Genomic DNA, 22,555 nt, shown 5'->3' on the forward strand with positions numbered 1-22,555 from the left:
TCACCACTGTGGAGCAGATCCTCCAGCATGTGCAACATTACAGTAATGATTGATGTTGCAAATTCGTAATGATGAGCATCTGAATTTATGGTACCATTGTGGTCCTGACTCTGTTTTGTGTAGACACTATCGCTTTTAGGTGGAAAACTGCCCACGCATGTGAAATAAATAATTAAGAAATATTGCCCTTTTTATAGCGCATCCTTGGATGGGCACCTGGTATTTACCCACCATGACACTGCAACCACACACCACCTTCCTCTACAAGTGGCATTAGAAGTATCTTTAACATCTATAGGTGGCAACTGAAATGATTTCTGACAACTTTACAAGTAGTGTCAAGAGTCTGCATCTGCAATCTACAGCTTCTTCTACACTCAGCAAACCAATGTGAAGTTCATGGTAGAGTGTTTGTTGCTATCATGAAAGCTGCATCAGGGACCACATCTCCAACTGCACGATGCACCATCAAAACGCTGTAGACTGAGAGCAGATTTGTTTTTACTCCCCTAGTAACACTTGCTTGAAGATGGATAGTTAGGAGAAAGAAGTTAATATTGACAGTTTAAGTGATGCAGAAGGTAGTGGTACTGTGGAAATTAAGAAAACTAGAGTGAAATTACCAGCTAAAATATCTTGAGAAAATTGAGAATGTGATTAAATTGTAGTGCCAAATGAAGTGAATGCCTGTGTGCTGTACCAAGATGACTGAGTGGGTGAATAGCAACATGGTTGGTAGTGATTTAAGTGCAGTGGTGTCTACACCATTGGTGATTAATTGGTGTTGTGTACTGCCTGCAGAATCTGGGTCAGGTGTAATCCTGAATAGGCATGTGTTGGGCAATACAAGTGCTAATGATTTTTGTGTCTTATAGAGTGTAGCTGCAGATGGTAATTTTGCTGTAGGTACTGCGAAAGATGCACAGGAAGCTATTGATATATTAATTATCTTGGAAATGTTGTGGATAATTAGGTGATGCAGATGCATTTAGTCATAACTAGTGCACTAGGTTTGTAGCAACCAGTTGTGGCAGTGTTCCTTCAGAAGTGGTAGAGAGTGACGGAAGGAAGTGCTTTTAATACTACTGATCTGACTGACAAGCCTAAATCTACATTCACATCCATACAACACAAGCCACCTGACGGTGTGTGGCGGAGAGTACTTTGAGTACCTCTATCGGGTCTCCCTTCTATTCCATTCTCATACTGTTCATAGAGAGAAAGATTGTTGGTATGCCTTTGTGTGGGCTCCAGTCTCTCTGATTTTATCCTCATGGTGTCTTAGTGAGATATACGTAGGAGGGAGAAATATACTGCTTGAGTCATCAGTGAAGGTATGTTCACAAAACTTCACCAAAAGCCCATACCGAGAAACTGAGTGTCTCTCCTCCAGAGTCTTCCACTGGAGTTTATCTATCATCTCCATAACACTTTCGCGATTACTAAATGATCCTGTAACGAAGCGCGCTGCTCTCCGTTGGATCTTCTCTATCTCTTCTATCAACCTTATCTGGTACGGATCCCACACTCATGAGCAATATTCATGCAGTGGGTGAACAAATGTACTGTAACCTACTTCCCTTGTTTTCGGATTGCATTTCCTTAGGATTCTCCCAATGAATCTCAGTCGGCAACTGCTTTACCGATGATCAACTTTATATGATCATTCCATTTTAAATCACACGAATGCCTACTCCCAGATAATTTATGGAATTAACTGCTTCCAGTTGCTGACCTGCTATATTGTAGCTAAATGATAAAGGATCTTTGTTTCTATGTATTCGCAGCACATTACACTTATCTACATTGAGATTCAATTGCCATTCCCTGCACCATGCATCAATTCATTGCAGATCCTCCTGCATTTCAGTACAATTTTCCATTGTTACAACCTCTCAATATACCACAGCATCATGTGCACAAAGCCTCAGTGAACATCCGATGTTATCCACAAGGTCATTTATGTAGATCGTGAATAGCAACGGTCCTATGACACTCCCCTGCAGCACACCTGAAATCACTCTTACTTCGGAAGACTTCTCTCCATTGAGAATGACATGCTGTGTTCTGTTATCTAGGAACTCCTCAATCCAATCACACAATTGGTCTGATAGTCCATATGTTCTTACATTGTACATTAAACGACTGTGGGGAACTGTATCGAAAGTCTTGCGGAAGTCAAGAAACACGGCATCTACCTATGAACCCGTGTCTATGACCCTATGAGTCTCGTGGACGAATAGCGCGAGCTGGGTTTCACACGATCGTCTTTTTCGAAACGCATACTGATTCCTACAGAGTAGATTTCTAGTCTCCAGAAAAGTCATTATACTCGAACACAATACGTGTTCCAAAATGCTACAACTGATCGACGTTAGAGATATAGGTCTATAGTTCTGCACATCTGTTCGACGTCCCCTCTTGAAAACGGGGATGACCTGTGCCCTTTTCCAATCCTTTGGAACGCTTCGCTCTTCTAGAAACCTACGGTGCACCGCTGCAAAAAGGGGGGAAAGTTCCTTCGTATACTATGTGTGAAATTGAACTGATATCCCATCAGGTCCAGCAGCCTTTCCTCCTTTGAGCGATTTTTATTGTTTCTCTATCTCTCTGTTGTCTATTTTGATATCTACCATTTTATCATCTGTGCGAGAACCTAGAGAAGGGACTACAGTGCAGTCTTCATCTGTGAAACAGCTTTGGAAAAGGATATTTAGTATTTCGGCCTTTAGTTTGTCATCCTCTGTTCCAGTACCATTTTGGTCACAGAGTGTCTGGACGTTTTGTTTTGATCCACCTACAGCCTTGACATAAGACCAAAATTTCTTAGGATTTTCTGCCAAGTCAGTACACAGAACTTTACTTTAGAATTCACTGAACGCCTCTCGCATAGCCCTTCTTACACTACATTTCGCTTCGCGTAATTTTTGTTTGTCTGCATCCTTTCAGAAATGTATACCTGAATGTTGGGAACTTCATAAAGATGATCATACATACAGTGTAATACAAGTGTCATCCACAAAGTAAGTTCCATTTCTATTTCTATCCATGGCAGCACTACGATCGCAGTTCCGAGCATCCATGACAGTTACTGTGACTCAAGGAGAAGACATGTACACCATTTTCAGATCGCTACTGCTGACGTGTGCTGTGTAGTGCTTCTTTATAATGTCAGCCGTAATTGAAAATGTCATTGTGTGTTAAATCAGATCTGTGATTCGTTTTCTAAATGAAAAAAAGGTAAACCAAAGGAAATTTATCAGCAAATCTGTGGTTAGAAAATAGGTCAGACTGTTCAGTGATGGACGTGATCAAGTGCACAATGAAGAACGAAGTGGATGCCCATCTGTGGTTACTGATGAACTGGTTCACTTAAATCTACACTCGATGTTAACAAATTTCTCTTCTTCAGAAACACTTTCCTTGCCATTTCCAGTCTACATTTTATATCCTCTCTACTTCGACCATCATCAGTTATTTTGCTCCCCAGATAGCAAAACTCATTTGCTACTTTAAATGTTTCATTTCCTAATCTTATTCCCTGAGCATCACCCAGCTTAAATAGACTACATTCCATTATCCTCGTTTTACTGTTGTTGATGTTTATCTTATACCCTTCTTTCAAGACACTGTCCATTCTGTTCAGCTGCTCTTCCAAGTCCTTTTCTGTCTCTGACAGAATTACAATGTCATCGGCGAAACTCAATGTTTTTATTTCTTCTCCATGGATTTTAATACCTACTCTGAATTTTTCTTTTGTTTCCTTCACTGCTTGCTCAATATACAGATTGAATAACATCGAGGATAGGCTACAACCCTGTCTCACTCCTTTCCCAACCACTGCTTCCCTTTCATGCCCCTCTACTTTCATGACTGCCATCTGGTTTCCTTACACTTTGTAAATAGCCTTTTGCTCCTTGTATTTTACCCCTGCCACCTTCAGAATTTGAAAGAGAGTTTTCTAGTCAACATTGTCAAAAGCTTTCTCTATGTCTACAAATGGTAGAAATGTAGGTGTGCCTTTCCTTAATCTAGCTTCTAAGATAAGTCGTAGGGACAGTATTGCCTCACGTGTTCCAATATTTCTACAGAATCCGAACTGATCTTCCCTGAGGTCAGCTTCTACCAGTTTTTCCATTCATCTCTAAAGAATTCGCATTGGTATTTTGCTTCCCTGACTTATTAAACTGATTGTTCGGTAATTATCACATCTGTCAGCACCTGCTTTCTTTGGGATTGGAATTATTATATTCTTCTTGAAGACTGATGGTATTTTGCCTGTCTCATACATCTTGCTCACCAGATGGTAGAGTTTTGTTAGGACTGGCTCTCTCAAGGCCGTCAGTTGTTCTACTGGAATGTTGTGTACTCCTGGGGCCTTGTTTTGACTCAGGTCTTTCAGCGCTCTGTCAAACTCGTCACGCAGTATCGTATCGCCCATATCATATTCATCTACGTCCTCTTCCATTTCCGTAATATTGCCGTGAAGTACATTGCCCTTGTATAGACTGTCTATATACTCCTTCCAACTTTCTGCTTTCCCTTCTTTGCTTAGAACTGGGTTTCCATCTGAGCTCTTGATATTCATACAAGTGGTTCTGTTTTCTCCAAAGGTCTCTTTAATTTTCCTGTAGGCAGTATCTATCTTACCCCCTTGTGAGATAAGCCTCTTCATCCTTACATTTGCTCTCTAGGTATCCCTGCTTAGCCATTTTGCACTTCGTGTTGATCTCATTTTTGAGACATTTGTAGCCCTCGTCTTTTTACCTTCTTGATCCTCTGCTGCCTTCACTATTTCATTCCTCAAAGCTACCCATTCTTCTTCTACTGTATTTCTTTCCCCCATTCCTGTCAATTGTTCCTTTATGCTCTCCCTGAAACACTGTACAACGTCTGGTTCTTTCAGTTTATCCAGGTGCCATCTCCTTAAATTCCCACCTTCCTGCAGTTTCTTCAGTTTTAATCTGCAGTTCATAACCAATAGATTGTGGTCAGAGTCCACATCTGCTGCTGGAAATGTCTTACACTTTAAAATACAGTTCCTAAATCTCTGTCTTACCATTATATAATCTATCTGTAACCTTTTAGTATCTCCAGTCTTCTTCCATGTACACAACCTTCTTTCATGATTCTTGAAACAAGTGTTAGCTATGATTAAGTTGTGCTGTGTGCGAAGTTCTATCAAGCGGCTTTCTCTTTCATTTCTCACCCCCAATCCATATTCACCTACTATGTTTCCTTCTCTCCCTTTTCCTACTACCGAATTCCAGTCCCCCATGACTGTTAAATTTTCATCTCCCTTCACTATCTGAATAATTTCTTTTATTTCATCACACGTTTCTTCAATTTCTTCATCATCTGCAGAGCTAGTTGGCATATAAACTTGTACTACTGTAGTAGGTGTGGGCTTCGTGTCTATCTTGGCCACAATAATGCGTTCACTATGCTGTTTGTAGTAGCTTACCAGCACTCCTACTTTTTTTTTTTTTCATTTTTAAACCGACTCCTGCATTACCCCTATTTGATTTTGTATTCGCCTGACCAAAAGTCTTCTTCCTTCTGCCACCGAACTTCACTAATTCCTACTATATCAAACTTTAACCTATCCATTTTTTTAAATTTTCTAACCTAGCTGCTCGATTAAGGGATCTGACATTCCACACTCCGATCCGTAGAACACCAGTTTTCTTTCTCCTGGTAACGATGTCCTCCTGAGGAGTCCTTGCCTGGAGATCCGAATGGGGGACTATTTTACCTCCAGAATATTTTACCCAAGAGGACGCTATCATCAGTTAACCATACAGTGAAGCTGCATACCCTCGGGAAAAATTACGGCTGTAGTTTCCCCTTACTTTCAGCCATTTGCAGTATCAGAAATTAAGGCCTTTTTGGTTAGTGTTACAAGGCCAGATCAGTCAATCCTCAAGACTGTTGCCCCAGCAACTATTGAAAAGGTTGCTGCCCCTCTTCAGGAACCACACGTTTGTCTGGTCTCTCAACAAATACCCCTCCTTTGTGGTTACATCTACGGTACGGCTATCTGTATCGCTGAGGCACACAAGCTTCCCCACCAACGGCAAGGTCCATGGTTCTTGACGGGGTAAGTCGTATAAAAATCAAATTAGTAAGATTTAGGCTTTTAAAAGATGATTTGTTAAGGGAATTTGTTAAAAAGAAAGGGTTGTGCATATTATTTAATTAGTTTGTTCTGTATTTATTGCATTATGGTTTAATGAAGTTGTGGGTATGTGTGAAAATTTAGGGAAGTTCACTTGATTAATAGCAACCACAAAAGGATGCAGTACTGTGGGACAGATGCTCCAGCTCGTTCAACATTACTGTAATGATTGATGCCGAAAGTCTTAATGATGAGCATCAGAATTTCTAGCACCATCATGGTTTTGACTCTGGTTTGTGTAGACTGTATCCATTTTAAATGGAAAACTGCCCACCCATGTGAAGTCCCAGTGCATCAGTTGCAAGTGAATTGGGCCAACCTTAGGAAATAATGAATGGTATGTAAGTAGTCACTAAATGTTGTGCTTCATTCTAGATTATATAAGAGAAATCAACACATTTTGCATATGTATCGCAAATTATGTGATGTTTTGCCAAGACTTTTTCCTAAGATATAGATGGTCCCTGATCCGGTGAACCAGATCTTCCAAAGAGGGGAGGCATGTTGCGCCACAGCTCTGCCTGTCACAGCAGAAAAGTCCTATGACTGACTAAACAGGAGAAACCACACTAAAGTGGCACAAGAAGCCACATTATGGGGACAGTTAGGTGATTTTGTGTAAAGCTGATTATGCCGACACTATGGAAACTGCTTGTGGGAGGCTAAATCACTATACAGTTGCCAACATGAAGGAGAGTTGGGGCAACAGTACTGTGGTCACTCACTGGTCACACCTTGCTCCTCAATGCTGTTGTGGCTCAGAGACAAAAGCGCTGCCATCTCAGAAATGATAGCAGGCCAGGATGGCGTATATATTGCCAATTTTAGACAGGCATTGTGCAGTCGCTACCAGTACCCAGTTACAAGGGGAAATCTACACCGCTGCCCAAGTCGAAACTGATCAGTGAACTGCTGTTGCCTGACTTTGTCTTCACTAGCAGTGAACTCGCTGTCTACTCCGAGTGTGAATGCTGCTACCAAATGGAGGACCACCTTTCGAGTAATAAGTGACCATGTGTTGGGGTCCACGGTGAGGTTCTCCACACTCTAGCATGTCCCTTACACAGCCACTTATTCCTGCTCGCCTGTGTGGTTACCTCTGCCAACAGCAATTCAACAGGCCTCTCCCATACTAGATTTGACACCAGCCTGTATTGCCTTACCTACACGCTGCCTGTCATCTAGGGGAACACACACTGTTTGCCGTCAGGAAGGGCCACCACAGTGCGCACACACATCGTAGGGTCATTGGCTGCTGTGTAGTAAATCTACGACTATTGCATTTGGGCACAAAATGAGTATCTGACATTGCTGTTTTTATGACAGGGCATCACACAGCCATCTGGTATCCACCCATCACATCACGGTGATCAGGCCTTCATGACCTATAGCAGCTCAGTTACATAACTGACTACAGAGGTCCACATTAGGAATTGTTAGTTACTTTTGCCAAGAAGGAAAGTGGGGTAGGTCTGAGAAGATTGTGGAGTGGACTAGGTCAGTCAGACCCCAGATTGTGGGTGACAAGATGTCCCCCTCCATAACCATTGTGAAAATGAGGGGAACTGAAGTCTTAAAAGTTAACAATGGTTTCTAATGTGTATCAGCTGTACTGAGGGCGAGTAGTGTTTAGTTATTCTCTCATCTTGTAATGAACTAGTTTTCTCAAGTAAATAATCTGCAAAAAAACTGCTTTTGTTACATTGAGCTGAAATGTAGCGTGAACTTCCATTCTATACTGGAGCAATTTGAGTAAGCCAAACAATATTAAAGTTCACTATTATGTAAGATGGTTATATTTGATAGAAATTTTGTGTTGAAGTATCTCAATAGTTTGCTTATTTTCATACAATTTTATGTCTGCAGACTAGTGAAAATAACATGAAATTTAGAAATTCTTCTCTCATGTGTCATCAGTTTGATTCTGTGTGCATCTAAAATGAAATTTTGTGTATATTTTATTTATTTTTGGGGATGAGAAGAAGGAAAAAAGATGAAATCTAACATGTAGATATTTAGTTTGCGAACAGGATTTATGAAGGAGCTGATGTATTTTATTTTAAATAAATAAACCATTTAAAATAAAATATTATAACCTGACTTGCAACAATCTGATTTGCAACAACCTGACTTGTTCAAGCTGAATTTTCTCGGATTTGATAAAGACATAAAAACATCACATCAAACTTTGACATATCTCAGTCAGGCATCTCAGGAAGCCTTGTATAAATGCTACATGCATCTAACAACACCAGAGAAGGAAAGTTGCTACTCACCATATAGCGGAGTTGCTGAGTCACCATAGGCACAATAAAAAGAATCACACAATCGTAGCTTTCGGCCATTAAGGCCTTTGTCAGCAGTAGAAACACATACACACACCACACACACGCTCATGAAAATGCAACTTACAGACATGTCTGCAGTCTCAGAGAGCAGAAACTACACTGCGAGCAGCAGCACTAGTGCATGATGGGAGTGGCGACTGGGTGGGGGTAAGGAGGACACTGGAGCAGGGAGGGGGAGGGATAGTATGGTGGGAATGGCGGACAGTGAGTGAAGTGTTGCAGTTTAGACGGAGGGCAGGAAAGAAGGTGCGGGGGGGGGGGGGGGGGGGGTTAAGTAGCTGAAAGGAGAGAAATAAAAAGAAATTAAAAGACTGGGTGTGGCAGTGAAATGATGGCTGTGTAGTGCTGGAATGGGAACAGGGAGGGGACTGGATGGGTGAGGACAGTGACTAATGAAGGTTGAGGCATCTAACATTATTACGATAAAGTCTTATTTATTATCTACTGTAATCTAGCAATGACTTTTTGAATTCTTCTAAAAAAGTGGAATATGGTGAGCTGGAGTGTGTGAACTTTTGACAGAGTAAGTATCCCTTAATCAATTTTCAGGAAAATTAAATTAAGTACCACATGACAAATGAATGAGAGCCTGTGATTTTGGTACCATGTGGGGTAATGAAGTAGTTAGCACACTGGACTCACATTCAGAAGAACATTGCTTCAAACCTGTGTCTGGCCGTCCTCATTTAGGTTTTCCATGATTTCCCCAAGTCACTTAAGGGAAATGTTAGGCTGATTCCTACAAAACAGCATGGTCACTTTCCTTCCACATCCTTCCCTAAACTGAGCTTGTGCTCCACCTTTAATGATCTCATTGTCAATAAGACGTTAAAAACTTATCTCCTCCTCCTCCTCCTCCGTAATTTTGGTATGGATACTAAGATATTTGTTTGGACAAGAAGAGAATATCAGCTTTCGAAATGTGGTGCTACAGAAGAATGCTGAAGATTAGATGGGTAGATCACGTAACTAATGAGGAGGTATTGAATAGGATTGGGGAGAAGAGAAGTTTGTGGCACAACTTGACTAGAAGAAGAGATCGGTTGGTAGGACATGTTTTGAGGCATCAAGGGATCACAAATTTAGCATTGGAGGGCAGCATGGAGGGTAAAAATCGTAGAGGGAGACCAAGAGATGAATACACTAAGCAGGTTCAGAAGGATGTAGGTTGCAGTAGGTACTGGGAGATGAAGAAGCTTGCGCAGGATAGAGTAGCATGGAGAGGTGCATCAAACCAGTCTCAGGACTGAAGACAACAATAACCACAACTAAGATATTAATGCAGGGATACAGAATCTGAGCCATTGTGTGCTATGTCATACATTACTACCTTTAAAATTTGAACCATTAAAATTTTAAAAGATGACAGTTACATCAAAAATTTTTGTTTCACTGGAACAGTTATTTCTGATGAGAAATGATTAATAAATACATCTGCTTTTCTTCTTCCTGCTTACTTAATGCTCTGGCCACTTTTGTCACTGCAGAATAATCAAACAATACTCCATTCACAGTGCTAGCTTTACCAAACTCCAAATATTATCCAAAAGGCTCCAAAGACATGGTAATTTTAGCACTACAAGATGCATCAAAGCAGTAGACTTTGTATTTATAAGTAATCAATGACTGTGTGCCTTCTTCTATAGCTAAGGCATATTTTATTGTTTTGATGTCCACTGTTGTAATGTAGTTATTCTCAAAAGCTAATAAATGTATAGTCTGGTTATTAAGCATACCATTACTAGTAAATGGATTAACTAGCAAAACATATATATGAAGGAACTAAAGGGCAGTCATTTAGCACTAAAACAAAAGTTGACTGAATAAAACATGAGGTGCAAGACCAGTGTGGCATCAGTATAAACATAGATCTGCAAATGAGAACTCTCTCTCCACTCTAGAGTTCTTTGGATGAAAAGTTTGAGATGATTCAGTCTGTTTATGTGACTTGTTGTATATACACGTGTATATGCTTTTACTTAAATATACATCTATATTGAAATATAAAGTGGAAGTGTTTGATTTCAGGATAGTAACCCATCACATTCCTACACTAGCAAGACAGAGGGCTTCATCATCCCACAACAGCCCGAAGTGGAACATATGATCCAGCCATATCCTCCAAATGGCCTTGTGTTTGGCACCAAGGAGAGATTTCACATGTCACTAGTTCAGATATTCATGAAGCTTTTGAGTCATTGAATCAAACATTTCTCTTTCAAAGGGATTGGTTCCTGATGTTCCTGCAATCATAAAACTTTCATTATAGTAGCCTTATCGTGTTGTGTCCATATAAAAATTTTTCGGAATGGGGAATAAGTATGGACACCTATTCAGTATAACTTTCCTGCATACATTCATTAACATTATAATTTGGTCTCTAAATAATCATACAAAGGCATTCTACATAGGAAGGGAGATTAAACATGACATCTTCATTATCATCATCATCATCATTTCTGAACATTTGTTGCATTAGCTTGAAAATATTCTGTGCCACTACTCCATTAGGATGACTAGTATACATCTTGTTACAGGTATTGACATACATTCAACTTTTGTGGGACTCTATTCTGAATGAGAACAAAAAAGAACAACAACAGCTCCTTTATAATGCTGCAGTTGAAGCAATTTACACAATTATTGGTAAGTAGGACTGAAAAATATGGCACATTTTCATAAGTTTACAATTTTATTCTGTGTGTTGGTTCTTCAGGTACCATGAATATCATCAGCATCACTGTTTCACTTAGAGTATTGTTACCGTTTGTACTTCCATTCCTTAAACAATTAAATAAATTTGATTATACCAGTGAAAATATTGCATGAAAAGTAAATAGGAAGATAGACTATATCACTCAATTAATGTGCATCTGCAGATATGCACTACATTACTACTTGTCACTCAACTCCACAACAACCACTGCCATTTATCACATAGCTAAGAGAACTTGTCAATTGGTAGAACAATGAGGATTGTGTTTAAATTTCTTTTGAAGTAGTTGGAATTCTCTACTTCTTGCCTTATATTAGACGAGAAGTTGCCGAATACATTTGTAGCAGAATACATACCTCCCCTCTGAACCCTAGGTAGGGCATGGTCTGTTATTTTTGTGTCTCGCATCGTGATCTGTTTCACAGATTATTATTATTTATCTTTAGTTTGAATTTATAATTGGAGACAGCTCACAGAAATTTTATTTAGTTATATTAGCAACTGGTAACCAGACGAGAATATTGCTTGTTCCTAATGACTTTAGTTATAGTGTGCATTACTTCATGCTCTTTATGGATGAAACCCTGTGAGATTACAAAATACATTGCACTGGGAAATGGTCTCAGCCACCAGCAATTGCACATCCCTCTGAGAATTGGCAGCTGATGATGGCCATGTTATGTTGTGCTGCTGACAGAGGAGAGGGATCTCCTGGGAGTTGGGAACTGACTATGTGCACCAGATGGTGGACCTGTAATTTTCCGAAGCTAAGTAAGCTTTTGAACAGAAGTGCAACAGAGAAATGTTTAAGATTCAGTTTTGACACTGTTTTGCAAAGGTCTCTATCCCTCTTCATTTTATGTTGGCTCTGAAACTTGTAACCTCACGAGGTTCTTGTTCATGGAGCAAATGAAATACTTCCCATTATACCTAAAATAGTTACAAATAACCAGTACAGTCACCAGGATACCAGTTCCTAGTATAACTGTATCCAGTATCAGTGAGCTGTCTCCGATAACGAAATTCAAATTGGAGAAAAATAATTATAATCTGTGAAAGAGATACTGAAGTGAATTACCAGAGGCTGAAAATACTGCTGCAGTTGTAAGATTCTTTTATTTAAAACTAGACTGGTATTGGGCTCTTATAAACTCATCTTCATATGTTATAAGTTTGTGCAGTGACCTTGAGCACCACAATGGACGAGTATAGGATGCAGTGTATTAACAGCAAACACAAAGCTCTGCTATAATGCTCAGTTGCAGATGTTCCTCCAACAGGATTATTTGAAGTGAATTAATTGGCTGCAAAAACAAAATTAGGTGGCTATATTTTAAGATACAGATTTGTAAAGGTTTCATTGTGGTGACTTAAATAGAGGAACAGTTTATCTCCAAGCAACTTAACCATAGATGTTTAAGTTCAAATGTAGTTTACCTACAGCACCACGTGATAACAATTTTCATTAATATTCAGATTTTAGGAAAATGTGTAATGTGTGTCAGGAAATACCTCAACAGGCACACTCTTTCCCGTAGCTGTGAAGAATTATTATACAATCGCAGGCACAATAAAGAGAAACAACAATTCATAAAATCTTGTGATTTGGAAACAGTTGTGTCACAATCATGCAAGGGCAGTGTTGTTGTGAAAGACACAATCAGAAATGTATGTCATTGGAAACTAATGATAGATAAAAAAGTTGTGGCATTGATAGGTCATATGGACCATAGACAACATTAATCTTTGGAACTCAGGTCACTCATCCGATCCGCCATTTTAATTCAGTCTGTTCTGATACCTTGTACTGTGTGCACATGTATGATAATTGTCAAAATATATGTATGTGCAGATATTAGTGGGGACAGTTTATTCCATATACTGCTATTTGTATCCTGTTCCCATTAAGTTATTCACTTTGGACTCACCCCATATTCGTAAAAGTGCATGAGAATTCTGCTTAGGATGAAACTTCTGTGTTCCACTTTCAGAAGCTGGTAGATTTTGTGAAGAGTGTCTTAATTCATTGTGAGACATTCATTTGGCCTTCATGTGGAAACACTGTTCACCTGATAGTCTGTGCGAAGATGAGGTTCAATTACATGCATCTCAAGCAGTTACACTGACACATATTACAGTGGTGCTCATCACATGATGTGAATAATGGCTGGGAACTGCTGTTAAACCAAAAATAGTGGTTGTAGAAATTTATAATCACATCTAAGTGAATCTACATTACTAATGATGAAACGAATATGTTTCTGTTAGACATGCACAAAAGGAACATATGATGATGTGTGAGTGAATTATAAATCATGTCTAGCATTTATCCCCAAAGAACAATAACCATGCTAATTTTGGAAATGAAATAAGAAATTGGAAAATGTTTAATTATCTAAGCATGTTAAAATGAAGTGTGGAGGCTGATACACTTGTCAATGCTGATTTTGGAAGTAAAATAAGAAATAGGAAAAATGAGTTATATGACTGTGATATAATGAAGTTATAATGGCCAATGGGAAATTTTTCATACTTTGTAAAGAATGACAGTAGTAGGAAACTTATGAACTCCCATCATTATTGTTTACACATTATGGCTGACTTTTAAGATTTGTGTTAATAGACTGTTATTAAAAAAATATAAATACCTTTTCAGATATTTTATTCATATTTATAAACACTAACTATGTGTTATTTAAATAAATTCTGACATGCATGTGTAATAAGAAGCTAATGCAGCATTTATTTTCTTTTTAGGAGCAATGTCATCTCTTGCCTGTGGCTGGTTAAGATTCAATTGGCAACTGATTGGAGAATTATTTCTTACAATTTGTTCACTGCTGCAAGGAAGCGCACTTTTAATTTCGGCTCTGACGAATTCATTATGGGTTTCATACACACTTTACATTGTTTTTGGAATACTGTATCATACAATGATGACAATCACAAAGTAAGTAAACATATTGTGTACATTGCTCTCATTTTGTTATTTTGTATAGCATGCGGATAATCATTGATGATCATATGACAATTACCTGTCATAATCTTTGACATAAAAAAACATATGTAACACAGTTGTGAAAGTAAGTGTTAGAAATTTGTGTTGCTTGTTTAGCACCAATATGGTAACCTAACATCTTACATATAGGCAAATTCCAGGTAGCTTGCCTTCCCACACCTGCCGCATGTATGCCCTCACACCCACCCATCCATCTGAATGTGCTTCATCTTCTAATGTCATCCTCCATTCAAATTCTCTTGCTGCCTTTTCGTCTCATTGCTTCCAGTTCTTGTACAGTTCTCTGTTGCAGAAAATTCATATGCAGCAGTGTTCCAACCGAGATATTTCTTCTTCCTGTTCACTCCCAATGATCTTCTTCCTCTTCTATTTTCTTCATCACTTCTTGACAGTAGTAGTAATATAAAATAAATAGTGAGCTAGCTGACAAAAAAAAAATAATTATGATCCATGCAAGAAAATGACCCAGATTCCGAGCTAGCACCACAATCCCACAATGAGGTAGTTTCTCCAATATAATTAGCAGTTGAACAGATTGACTCAGATCTGATGCAACTGCATTGTTTAATGCTTTGAGTGAGTTTCAACTGTAGGGTGACATTTGTAGGCCACCGGCAGAGTTTGTAATGAATGTTATTTTATTATTGTATAATGAAACAGAGATTTAGCTTTTGTAATGTAAGTTTAAGATTAAATTATGATTTTGCTCATCCATGTTTACCTTGGTAATATAAAGACAGCTATTCTGTACACATGTACAAAGTACACCACATGCCCACTCATGTTATAAAAAAGCAGTGTGCCCACTCAAGAGTTAAGTCTGTCAGCCCACTTCACCTTAAGAACTTTGTAAGGTAGACACGCTGTGCTTTGGGGCAAATGGTCGGATCAAAAATGAACACACTTTGTGCACTGTGATCACAGAGCAGAGGCTTATTGTTCCAAGATAACTGATTTCAACAGTCATCATCTGATCTTATGGAACTTGTTATAAAATTGTAATGTAACATTACATGAAGTCAAGACATGTGTATATGGCAAATGACTCTTATGCCTTGACTTCATGTAATGTAACAAGACCATTTTATGATAAGTTTCATAACATCAGATGATGGCAGCTTAAGACTGTTGAAAGCAGTCATCTTGGAACAATAAAAATGTCTACACTGTGATTTTGCGATCTCAGCGTAAGAAGTGTGTTTGTCTTCAAACTTAAGTGTTTCCTCATTTGCCATAGCCATATTTCATTCTTGACTCACTTCTGTAAAGCTGTACACTCGACACACAACATTTAGTAAATCTTTTCTCAGCTCCTTTAGAATTCTTTTACATCTCCATACATAAACACACCGCAGGCCACCATATTATGCATAGTGGAGGGTAAGTGTACTAGTACTGATCGTTTCCTTTCCTGTTCCACTTCCAAATATAGTGAGGGGAAAATGACTGTCTAAAAGCCACAATTTGTTGCATCTTATTTTTGCGGCCAAGCGAGCTTTCCAAAATAAAATGAATTTAGTAACAGTCAATCATATGAGCCTAGAAAGTAGGAAAAACTTTGCCAAAACTTTTGTCTGGAATTTCTTAACATACGGATGTGAAGCGTGGACTCTTGGAAAGGCAGAGAAAAAGAGACTGGAAGCAATGGAAATGTGGATATAGAGAAGAATGATGAAAACAAGTTGGGTAGATAGAAAAAGCAATGAACAGATCTTAATAGAAGTGAATGAGAACAGAATGCTGCTAAATTATATAGGAAGAAGAAAATAAAAAATGATAGAGCACATAATGAGACACAACCAATACCTAAAGAATGTATTTGAAGGAAAAGTTTTAGGGAAGAAACCAATAGGCAGGCCAAGAGCAATGTATTTTAATAACATCAAAGGAGATATGGGGATAAAATCATATGAAGAATTGAAGAGGACGACAGTGTAGAGAGGGACGCAGCTAAATCGACAAGGCATAGCCTTTAGTTTATGGTGATGCCCAATTGGTAGCAGTAGTATCATTTTGCAGTCAACATCAAATGTCAATTCTCTAAATTTCTGCAATAGAGACCTTTGACTTCCCTTCAGGGATTCCCATTTGAGCTTAAAAGAATCTCTGTAATATATGCATACTGACAAACCTACTGGTAACAAATCTAGCAGCACACCTCTGAATTGCTTCGATATCTTCCTTTAATTAGACCTGGTGGGAATCCGAAACACTCAAACAATACTCAGTAATGGGTTATATTTGCATTCCATATGCCACCTCCTTGATCATGACCTACACCTGGCCCGGTGTGATGGTATATTGTGCCTTTGGTTATACGTCTCGGTCACCTCTTGTTTCCATTGATGGCACTTTGAACAGTGGACGCTACATTTCAGATGTGTTACGACTTGTAGCTCTACCTTCCATTGATCCCTGCGAAACCATACATATCAGCAGGATAATGCATGACCGCATGTTACAGGTCCTGTACGGGCCTTTCTGGATACCGAAAATGTTTGACTGCTGCCCTGGCCAGCACATTCTCCAGATCTCTCACCAATTGAAAATGTCTGGTCAATGGTGGCTGAGCAACTGGCTCGTCACAATACGGTAGTCCCTACTCTTGATGAACTGTGGTATCGTGTTGAGACTGTATGTGCAGATGTACCTGTACATGCCATCCAAGCTCTGTTTGACTCAATGGTCAGGCATATCAAGGCTATTATTACGGCCAGAGGTGGTTGTTCTGGGTACTGATTTCTCAGGATCTATGCAGCCAAATTACGTGAAAATGTAATCACATGTCATTTATAGTATAATATATTTGTCCAATGAATACCCGTTTATCATCTGCTTTTCTTCTTGGTGTAGCAATTTTAATGGCCAGTAGTGTATGAATACCCTCAGCTGCTGACTGGTGTTGATATATATCAACGGGGCAGGTGAAAATGTGTGCCGTGATCAGGACTTGAATCCAGGATCTGCCGCTTGCATGGCAGACACTCTATCCATCTGAGCCACTGAGGGCACAGAGGATAGTGTGACTGCAGGGACTATTTCATGCATGCTTCCTGCGAGACCCACAGTCTCACCTTGTATGTTGCACTCCAATAGACTCGTTACTTGTGGAAGACATTCTTACCAAGTCCTGTAAGAGTTCGGGTAATATGTGTGCATCTGCACAGAAGACGGAGGTCTTGGTCGGTATTGCCAGAAATATATACTTATATGGATATGATGTCTGTTCCATATAAGTATATAGTTCTGGATATACCGGCCATGACATTCCCATTTTATGCCGATGCACACGTCCCGCAAACACTACAAATGTAGTGTGTGGACATACAAGGTGGGAATGTGGGTCTCGAGGGAAGTGTGTGCAAGATATTCCCAGCAGTTGCATTATCCTCTGTGGCTCAGATGGATAATAGAGCGTCTACCATCTAAGCAGGAGATCCTGGATTCAAGTCCCAGTTGGGACTCATTTTCACCTGTCCCCATTGATCTACATCAATGCCCGTCAGCAGCTGAGGGTATTAGTATAATTTTAATTTCATTCTAGATGTTTGCAGGTCATCGATGGTGTTTGTTCATTCGGATGTGTCCGAAAGAACAGACACAATATCCATATAAGTATATAGTTCTGGCAATACTGGCCATGACCTCCTTCTTCCGTGTGGATGCACTCATATTACCCAAACTGTTATGGGACGTGGTAAGAATGTTTTCCAAGAGTAATGAGTATGTTGGTTTGGGTCACTACAAATGTAGTGTGTGGACATACAAGGTGAGAATGTGGGTCTTGTGGGAAGCATGCACGAAATAGTCCCTGCAATTGCACCCCAGCCCTCGGTGGCTCAGATGGATAGTAGAGCGTGTGCCATCTAAGCAGGAGATCCCGGGTTTGAGTCTCAGTTGGGACACATTTTCACCTGTCCCCGTTGATCTATATCAATGCCCTTCAGCAGCTGAGGTTATTAATATAATTCTAATTTTAATAGGGCAGGGAGGGCTCTAGAGGTGTGGTGAAGCTAGTCTACCTAAGGGAGTAGACCCAATGCGGCTTTTCGCGGATGATGCTGTAGTATACAGAGGAGTTGCAGTATTAGAAAATTGTAGCGAAATGCAGGAAGTGACAACTGACCCTTAACATAGACAAATGTAATGTATTGCGAAAACATAGAAAGAAGGATCCTTTATTGTATGATTATATGATAGCGGAACAAACACTGGTAGCAGTTACTTCTGTAAAATATCTGGGAGTATGCGTTCAGAACGATTTGAAGTGGAATGATCATATAAAATTAATTGTTGGTGAGGCGGGTACCAAGTTGAGGTTCATTGGGAGAGTCCTTAGAAAATGTAGTCCATCAACAAAGGAGGTGGCTTACAAAACACTCGTTCGACCTATACTTGAGTATTGCTTATCAGTGTGGGATCCATACCAGATAGGGTTGATGGAGGAGATAGAGAAGATCCAAAGAAGAGTGGCGTGTTTTGTCACAGGGTTATTTGGTAACCGTGATAGCGCTACGGAGATGTTTAACGAACTCAAGTGGCAGACTCTGCAAGAGAGGTGCTCTGCATTGCGGTGTAGCTTGCTCGCCAGGTTTCGAGAGGGTGTGTTTCTGGATGAGGTATCAAATATATTGCTTCCCCCTACTTATACCTCCCGAGGAGATCACAAATGAATTAGAGAGATTAGAGCGTGCCCAGAGGCTTTCAGACAGTCGTTCTTCCCACGAACCATACGCAACTGGAACAGGAAAGGGTGGTAATGACAGTGGCACGTAAAGTGCCCTCCGGCACGCACTGTTGGGTGGCTTGCAGGATATAAATGTAGATGCAGATAGATGTAGAATACAAATCACTTGCTGCCTTGCAGTTGATAGAGAGATCTACAAAGGCTAAGGATGCTCCCCTGAACATGGAGCCAGCTACCCTGCGAGCTGTAAGGGGCAACCCTCCAAATGGTTGGGTGGAAGATCAACACTCTCCCCCTGTAAAATTGCAATTGTTGCGAATGCTAGCAAAGGAATAAGCCGGACAGATATTTCGATGATGACCCCAGCAAACAAAAACAGGAACATGGAATGTGCAGAGCCTACACCAAACTGGAGCCCTATGTCAGCTGCTAACACAAGTAAACAACTACAGTATAAAAATATCGGTTTTAAGGAAATTAGGTGGAAGGGGAGTGACACAATCGATGTAGGAAATTTCACTATCTTCTGTAGTGGTGGGAGGATGAATACCTTTGGAACAGGTTTTGTGGTCGCTAAAGAACTGAAACATGTGGTGATGTGCTTCCAACGAATCAATGAACGGATGTCCATAATAAGATTAAGGGGAATATTTTTCAACATTACATTGATAAATGTACATTCACCCACAGAGGAGGCAGATGAACAACAAAGGGATGAGTTTTACAGTAAGGTAGAACAACTGTATGATCAGGCTACAACTGTTATGGCAGAATCACATTATCATATGAACAACAGTGCAGCCAAAATGCACCTGTTTGTTCTCCTTCCACATACAAGCAAACAACAGTTGACAACGTAGATGCAAACATATAAATGATCCGTATAGCGATACAAGTAGTTTCTGACAATAAGTATAACTTGATATGAGAGTGAGTGGCTGCTGCACTGCATTTACAAGGAGGAGATTTCCAGTAGATGGCACAGAGGATACCGTGTTATGGGCACAAGTCGTATGGCCTACCACAGGTGGATGGCCAACACAAATGCCATTGATGGGATATTCAAAATGTAGCACACCAGCAGCAAGGTGCCACAGCACATATTCAAGCATTACATGAAGGGTTATAGTACTCCTGCCCTTTTGGGGAAAGGGTCCTCCACTGATGTCGGCATCAGGACAACTGGTGAAACATCCGTGTCCTCTGCATTAGGAATGGCAGGCAATGACAGTGGCAGCAGAAAGAGATTCTGGGCCAGAACCAGAGAGTAGGTGACAAACGGTGCAGTCATGAACAGTCACGGCTGCCACTCCCCCAGGGAGTACCGTAACAGAGGTTCAATGTTAAGGGCACCTGTAGAATCTCAACACGATAGGACTGTGCTAATGGTGAATGTGTCAACTGCTCGGTCAGGGGATTTGGGGGCACCAGTGTTGAAGGACCCAAAGGCAGTGGAATTGCCGGTGGCAGCAAATAAAGTGAGAAAATCTGGCAGCAGAAATCAGGGGGCTGGACCCTGGAGAGGAGGCAAGTAGCAGTGATAACCACAAGGAGATCAGGTCTGGTCCTACAGCACGGATGCTCCACAAGCCTGGGACAGGCACGGAGGGAGGAGCTGGAGCTGGTGGCTCACTGGCAGCTGCCGCCATGGCACAAGGATGTAGCAAGTTGCGATGCACACTGTACAGCGACGGCGGCCTGGGCAGCTGTTGACCATCGGTAGACTCTACTTCAGTCAGCAGCCGAAACCCTGAGCCTGGACTACTGAACCACTAGCAAATCATAATGGGGGCTGTGCCAGTGGCCATTGTTGCTGATCATTGAGCACCATGGCTGGACTCTCGTCCCATACAGGCACAGACCTGCAGCAATCGTCAGTTGTAGGCTTAAACTTATTTGTACTGCGGTGGCCCGGTGTAATATTAAGCTCTCTCTATACAGCTTAAGCGTTTTCGTGGACTTACTTGTCGAAGAATGCATTTCACTGCTAGGAAGGGGAAATTTTCACTCTTGCTCTCTCTCTCTTCTTATTTACAAAATACGTTACTCTTGGAATATCATTCACTGCACCAGAACGTATTTATATCCACTTTGTATAAAAAAAAAGGCAACGAAACTTTATGACATAAGCCCACACATTACAGGCCACCCAAGATCAGTTCGTTACACATTTTTGAACACAATTAATACATAAGCTTTTATCGTGGCTGACTATCCATGTCCAGTCCACGTACTCTCAACAGCAGTTTGACATCTACTAAACAGTCACTATCTCGAGTCACTCCATTTGTTTTTCAACAATACAAAGCTACATTACTCTTTGAAGCCGGCCACAGAGCTTCTGGGCCGTATTTTATTCTTGGCAGGTCGCACTGAAAACTTGCCAGCGCTGACAAATTATCTCCCTTCCAGTTTCGCCTGCACAAATGGGTGCAGTATCCCGTGCTCATCCTTATGCCCTTCTTTAAATTAATGCGTATTTGAAATGGCTGGAACACAAGTGTCTCCAGACTTTTGTAAAATTCTGGGGGCACTACATATCCCTCCCCCTCATTATTTTGCACACAACATATATTTTTTTCTTAACACTTATCTCTTTACTTTGTACTACATTAAAAAAAAAAGGTACAAAAACTCCCTTCCATCTTCGGTATTTCATTAAGCTGTTGTTAATATCTTTCGTAGACATAGTAGTATGATAAACTAATAGTACAACAAGTATTAGCTATTTCCAATAGATTAATGTACTCTTGCTTCCAGGATTGAGCCAAAATAAATCCCTCCCCTTAGCCAGATTCAAAGTTCAGGCATTATTCTGAGTGAAGTATTTTTTTTTTAGCTGCTGTTGCAATGATAACCACTGGTTTTCCGGATCTGAAAAAAATTAGTTGTACTGGGGGTTTTCTCCTTTTTCTATCTCCTCCCACAGGACTCATCTTTTCTATTTAAAAAATTTAAATTTTAGAATTCAAATTTACCAGGAGAAACTTTCCACTACAATCTCGGGTCACTATACTACCCTTTCCCTTTGGGTTCCAATCGACATAAGGTTTGATACATCATCTTCCTCATCCTTGGGTAGGTACACCCCTTCCATTTATACTAAGCTATGGTACAGGTCAATCCCCTTTTTGGTGCCCCTGCCTGCACAGTATAGGTCAGCCTCCTCTGGGTGTGCCTACCTGCCTCTCTTTCTCTCATTACATCTATATTGGATGCGCCCTCCCTATCTTCTCTAACAATGGTTCCTAGTCTTGCCTCTTTTGTACTCCTCTGCACACTATTTTATTTAAAATTTCCTGGTAAAATTTTTATGTACCTCACCTTTCCTCCTCCTGAGTCCTTCAGCCTACCTGCTTAAATTCTTTGCTTGTTCATTGCTTACAGCTCACTTATATAGCCTTACTGACTAAATATGTTTCGTCCATGGTTGTAACTTTTATTTCTTTTCTTCGGGCTATTTGGTCTGCACAATCCTATTATTCATCAGAAACTTATTTGACTCGATACCTCTGGGTTAATATCTATTTCTTTTTATCTGCATTCAGATTACTTTGTACTACTATAGCTGTGAACACAGGTGGATATACACTTCGTCCCCTCTTGT

The 22,555-nt window shown here is 40.2% G+C and overlaps 1 protein-coding gene across 11 annotated transcripts in view; it reads left to right on the forward strand.

The window, feature by feature from the left end:
- Positions 1 to 22,555, forward strand: part of LOC126336285 (thiamine transporter 1-like) — a 552,608-nt gene that overhangs the window by 418,999 nt on the left and 111,054 nt on the right. For all 11 annotated transcript variants that reach the window (XM_049999811.1, XM_049999816.1, XM_049999808.1 and 8 more), the window contains 2 exons: positions 11,064 to 11,172; positions 14,000 to 14,192. In XM_049999811.1, the coding sequence (XP_049855768.1) occupies positions 11,064 to 11,172; positions 14,000 to 14,192 (302 nt within the window). The remainder of the gene's footprint in view (positions 1 to 11,063; positions 11,173 to 13,999; positions 14,193 to 22,555) is intronic.

The sequence above is a fragment of the Schistocerca gregaria genome, chromosome 2 (assembly GCF_023897955.1).
Source record: "Schistocerca gregaria isolate iqSchGreg1 chromosome 2, iqSchGreg1.2, whole genome shotgun sequence".
Lineage (NCBI taxonomy): Eukaryota > Metazoa > Arthropoda > Insecta > Orthoptera > Acrididae > Schistocerca > Schistocerca gregaria.